The 6,219-nt window shown below is 36.7% G+C and overlaps 1 protein-coding gene across 1 annotated transcript; it reads right to left on the bottom strand.

Moving 5' to 3' along the window:
* Nucleotides 1-5,491: 5,491 nt before the first annotated feature.
* LOC136032471 (uncharacterized) lies at nt 5,492-5,980 on the bottom strand. The gene has a single exon (XM_065712783.1). The coding sequence runs from the start codon at nt 5,978-5,980 to the stop codon at nt 5,492-5,494; it is 489 nt and encodes a 162-aa protein (XP_065568855.1).
* Between the last annotated feature and the right edge of the window lie 239 nt (nt 5,981-6,219).

Here is a 6,219-nt window from a genome sequence, read left to right on the forward strand (position 1 = left end):
TAATAAAACCTGATATGTCATTTTTAAGTAGTATTCCAAAATCTCCAACAATACTAGTGTTCACTGGCGCGTTATTAAAAGCAATACCCATCATTTCCTTTCTGGTATCCCTTCTTTTTCTGAATAACTATCGATGATGGCCTTTAGCCTGCGGATTGAAGTTTCTTCTATTTTAGCAGATTAAGAAAACCCTTACAAGCCTTTTCGGTGGAATAACTCCAGTTTTGAAAATGTAGTTTTGCTTAGACCAATCTCAAATAATAGTTATTTTCAAACGGTTCAGATTTTTATGCTGATTTCAAATATATAAGTCTCATCAAGTTTAGTTTTACCCATCAAAAGTTACGAACAAGAGAATATTTGCCTTATTTTCGAAAAAAAGGGAAAACAACTCCATAAAAGTAATAGAATCTTAATAAAAATCACACCATCACATTCAGCGCATCAGAGAACCCTACTGAAGAGGTTTCAAGCTTCTATCTGCCAAAATGTGGAATTTTTTATTTTTTGCCAAAGAAAAATCATGGACGCGTATTTGTTTGTTTTTTTTTTCCCAGGGTGATCGTAACGACCCACCGGCCCTAGAATATTGCTAGATGGCTTCTTTGAACGGAAATTAAAAATTATAGTGTTGTTTTTAACTAATCAAAAAATTGGAGGGCAACTAGACCTCCTCCAACGCTCATTTTTCCCAAAGTCAGCCGATAAAGATTTTAATATAACCATTTTGTTCAGAATAGTCAAAAAAATTATCAACTATGTTTTTTAGGATGACTTAATCCCCTACAGTCCCCAGGGAAAGGGCTGCAAGTTATGAACTACGCTCATGGTTTACATATAATATTGGTTATTGGGAAGTATACAGACGGTTTTCAGGGGGAATATTTTTCTGGGGGGGACGGGGGTTATGGGGAGAAGGTTACTTGGGAGGATCTTTCCATGGAGGCATTTCTCATGGGGGAAGGGAATTTTCCATTATTGGGCCGCCGGACTGCCCAGCATTATTTAAATAAGATTGGAAATTGAACTAAAAAACAAGTTTTTCATTTGAAACTAAGGAGCAACATTAAACTTTAAGACGAACAGAAATTATTAGGTATATGAGGTATATGGTGGTTTTCCCATCGCAAATACATTGCTCTTTACGCGAAATGTTTTTAGTACTTTCTAAAATGATATTTATTCTAATTAAACCTTATGTGATTCAGGGGTCATTCTTAAATAATTGGAACAAAATTTGAACTTTAGCGTAAAGAGCGAGGTATTGACGGGGGGACCGCCCCCTCATATACGTAATAATGTCTTTTCATTTTAAAGTTTGATTTTGCTTTTTACTTTCAGTTCAAAAAACAAAAACTAAGCGAAGCTGTTTTCTTTTATAAGGAGATTGAACGTTCTTGCTGATTCCAGACGGAATAGTTCTTTAAACTTTATAGCCTTTACAGTTTCGGAATCATGAGCACAATTTTTGAGGATTGGAAGTAGACTGTCTGTCTTCAGAAATGGCAAGTCTTCATTAGAAAACTATACAGTCAGCCTTACCCAAGAGTTCAATATCTCAGACTCTATACCTATGCGGTCTCTATTAAACTCAGAAAAAACTGTTTCCAAACACAAGCTCCTAAGGGAGTGAATCAACATATGGGTTTTCATTTGTTTGTGCTCCTTCAAACAGAAACTGCACCATGGCTGGTTTCTGTCATGGGATGACCTTACAATAAATCCCTTCAGTTTATTATCTTTTTCTTACATATTATTATACTTGCAATTGCGAGTCTTGACATTCACAGGCGTACTGGTTTCGTGCTTTTTATGCCCCTTGATTTTGCTATTGAAAATGGAAAATTTGGTGCTTCAGAAGTTTCATTGATTCCTTCATTACAATAATTTTAACTTTTCTCTTCACTTTTCAGTACCTTCCTATAGCCTTCCATAGTTCCTGCACTGTTCTACAAGGTGGAGAAAGACACTTATCCAAAATTATTGTCTTGATAAGCTTTTCATTTCCAGAAGGTTGAGGTAATTGGCAATAAAAACTGAGGACAGCAAAATTGTTTGGAGATTTTAGCACTGTGTAATTTTACCCCATTAATGCAATACAAACACTGAAAATCAACTAAAAAATGTGTTTAATAGCTTCAGCCCAGCTCAGCTCAGCTGAAAAGTGTATCTTTACTGAAATTCCAAATGAATTGGATACCCAGCCTACCTAAACAACCAGCTATATCCATACCGTGTGCTATTTTTATATTTGTGGGGAAAATAAATCTCGGTCAAAACCCGAAAAAATTTCTCAATGGGTTTCATTCTTTGGAGAACATTTCTTACGGGATAGCTGGCAAAATCTAGCAGCTAAGAAAAAAAAATACAGAGAAAAAGCACCTTCTCTGGTGAAGAGTAACGTTTTTTTAAACAGAATGTCCAGCAGCGAAATATTTTATTTTATGGAATAATTTTCCAAGGTTTGTCACGTTTTGCCCTTTTATGTCATGAATTTCCAAAGTGTGTCATTTTTACCTTTGGTGTCATTGTGTCGTGGCATCAGAGAATGTTTCCGTTCGAAGTAAAATCTCCTGTTGGTAACCATGACAACCTTCTCAAGACCTTTCTGGTGACACCGTTGATCAACAATCTGTTCTGGCGAAACGTTGTGGATCAACGATCGTGTTCCAGCGACCAACGATGGTATTGTTGATGAGCATTATGGACGAAAATTTTCTGAAAATTTTCCCTTTGTCCTCTAGAAAACTAAGATCAAACATACATACATTTCTCAATAACATATACCACTCGTAAATAAAGAATGAATTGCTCAAAATCTCTAAAACTGAAGACTAAAGGTGTTGGATGACTCAGGTACTTCTTAAATATCAATCTGAGAGTGAAAATTTTGTTGACACATCCTTTACCCTTGCTGAAAGGGCACTGTTTTTCTCTTAAAAGTTTGTCTACAATATCTCTAAGTCAAAAAGTATAATCATGCGAAGAAATTTGCTACCTACAGAAACTGGGCTATTGCCTTTATGATTACCACATTCACTGTTATCACCTTTCTTAAAAAGAGGTTTAAATAGGGTTTCCGCTAGGTACTTTTCCTGTTTCAAAATCACATTCATAGTCTTCAGTAGCTTATTTCTAGTTTCATAACCACTCCATTTAAGAAACTTACTACACTATCAGCACCGGGTGCCTTATTAAGTTTTATTACTTATAGTATTGTCACTAGTTCTTCCTCACGATATATATCTTCATCCACATCCAAAATGTTTCAAACTTTTTCATTGTCCTCTATGTCTTTTCTAGTAGCTTTATCACTGTCTAGTACATCCTCGAAATATCCTGGAAATTTCTCTTTAATTCTTCCTATATTATTAATTGTGGCCGAATTCCTCTTTTCAACTGGGATAAATACAGACTGCCTGCTCCCTCTCAATTTATTTGTATGCCAGTACAATATTCTACTATTATGCCGCCTAGCTGCATCTTCTAGATCTCCTGCCATTTTATCCATGGCCTCCACTTCTCACCTCTTTAGTTCATATTTTAATAATTTCTTCACTTCCTTTACATTACTCTTATTTTTGAAATGATCTATCACTCAGGTAATTTTTGTAAAAGCCCCTTCTCCTTTCTTTTAAATATAAACCTTTGTCACTAATATTCCTAGCTGCTTTCCTTCACTTTCATCCCTATGCCATCATCAGCAACTTCCCAAATTATTTTTTCAAAATTGTTCCATCCACCTTCTACGTCGTCAAATGCTAAACTTTCCAGTTAAGTATTCAACTGTTCCTGGAAAGTTTTTACTGAGCTTCGGATCCTGGAGTTTAGCAACGTTAGGGTTTACCCGAAGGTAGTTGCTGTTACTAAATTTCTGCTTTTAATTAACCCTATCCACTAATAGATGGTAATCTCTCCTCTCTTAAAACATTCTCCCAATTCAACTACTCCCTTTCAATTTATTAACATGCCATTGCAATATTTTACTATTATGCCATCTAGGTGGATTGCCCAGATCTTCGGCAATTTTATCCATGGTCTCCCCTTCACACCTCCTTAGCTCATTTAATAATGAATTCTCAACTTGCTTTACATTCGTCTTATTTTTGTATGATCTATCTTTCCTGTAATCTGGGTTACAGCGGTATTGAGCAGCTTGGTAAGAGATGATCATGTCCATCACTAAGAAATACAGTTTGCCCATAACTCTGAAAAAATAGATTTAGATCGAAGCACAAACTATGCTATTAGAATCGCGTTGTCCGAAATCCCGAAGAAGAAAACTTACAGCGCCTTGGCTTGAATAAAGCAAATCCATTGGCTTGAAAAACAAGATAATTTGTTTAAACCACAATATTCTGCATCAACGACATCTTTTTCTCTTTTTTCTCCTGAGCTAGAGGGACACGGGAAAATCCTAAAGAACTGCTTAATGGCTCATTTACAGGAAATTGATGTATTTTAAAAGCTTTTGTTTTTAACAAAAGCAATTTTTTAAATTACATCAATTTTTACGATTTTTTTCTATAGTACTATAGCAGCGGTAGGTAGCTAGTAGCCCAATAAGAGTTATATTAAATAACGAACTATAGCCGATAGTTATTAAAACATTTTAATAAATAACTATATGCATGATCATACAACATACGCTTATCTTTTGACAAAATAATACATTAAAGGACGAAATATAGCCCACAATAACTGAAATTTTAAAATAAATTTTATTTCATTTCATAAAGGATCGATATCGTAGATTATGAATGGAAACAATGTAAGTGTTATCGGATAAAGCTGAAATCTAGTAAAGATAAAACTTATATTGGACTTAATTAGCTGTATGATTCTCTGAAATTCGTCTCTTACTATTCAAAATAAGAAAAAGCCATAGGTTTTTTCCTGTTTATGATTTTTATATTACCAAGGCTTGCAGCCATATTATTAGTCAAGATGGTGGGTGTCATTTAATAGTTATTAATAGAAGAATGTTTTGGACATGAAAATGCCAAGTGTTCTAAAAACTTTCCTCTTTCAGGAATCGATCCAACAATCATTGAATCTAAATTCCGACGCGATATCCACTGCGCTAAGCAAACTGATAAAATCTGATTCAACAACAGTTTATTTTATATTGCATAAGGGTGATTTAGTTCATTGTAAATAGGGACTATGTAAGTTTCATCTGATGTAGATGAAATTTAGTAAAGAAAAAATTAATATTGGAGGAGTGAATATTTTTTCTTGTGGGGGTATTTAAAATATGACTTGACTTAAGTGGGGGGTCAGACCTTTGTGGCTGTATTGGGGCTTCTTCGCTTCTGAGCAAATGATGAATGTGGCGACGGTAGTTTGATCTATCTGGCGCTAGACGAAGTAGCTGGGGGAAGTTATGAGCCGGGAAGTTGTCGGTCCATCTCTTACGAGGTCGGCCTCTAGGGCGCGTGCCGTGAACCCGTCCTTTGAATGTGATTTTTGGAAGCTGGTTGACCGACATTCACTGGATATGGTAAAGCCAGAGGAGTTGCTGGCTTCTGACCCGGTCCATGATGGCGCGGAGACAACGGAGTAATTTTCGGAGGTCTTCATTTGAGACTTGGTCAATGTAGGTAATCCCTGCAATGCGTCTAAGACATTTAGTTTCAAATGGGGAGATTCTTCGCTCATCATCAGCCTTTATTGACCAAGTTCCGCTTGAGTATAAAGCAATTGGGATTATGAGAGAGTTGAAGAGTCGCACCTTCAGAGAAGTTGACAGAGTCTTGTTTTTCCAAATGGGCCTGAGGTTCTTGAAGCTGGAGCCTGCTAGGCCAAGTCTTCGTTTGATCGATTTCGAGCAAACGTTATCAGAAGTTAGGAGGCTCCCTAGGTAGACGAAGGAGTCAACATTTTCTACTGGCTGTCCTTTTATTGTTAGCTGCACGTTTCTTGAAGCAGGGTCTCCAGACACCCACATAACTTTGGTTTTGGCTGTGTTAACGACCATCCCAAAGGCCTCAGTTGCCGACACTAGTTTGTCGGTATCAGCTTGGAGTAGATGCTCTTAACTGTTTGAGTTTCTCGATGTCATCTGTGGATGCCAATTAATCGATAAGCTTCCCTCCGATTTCTGCACCGTAAACAGTCTCGGCAAATGATAGCGCTGCGTTGAGGAATGGGTTAAAGAGGTGGGGTGATAAGAGGCAACCTTGAAGAACGCCCACCGATGTCAGAAGCCCCTATGTC

Source organism: Artemia franciscana, chromosome 10 (genome assembly GCF_032884065.1).
Source record: "Artemia franciscana chromosome 10, ASM3288406v1, whole genome shotgun sequence".
NCBI classification, from domain to species: Eukaryota; Metazoa; Arthropoda; class Branchiopoda; order Anostraca; family Artemiidae; genus Artemia; species Artemia franciscana.

Coding starts and splice junctions, on each gene's coding strand:
- LOC136032471 (XM_065712783.1), bottom strand. CDS start 5,980: ATGGTCGTTAACACAGCCAAAACCAAAGTTATGTGGGTGTCTGGAGAC.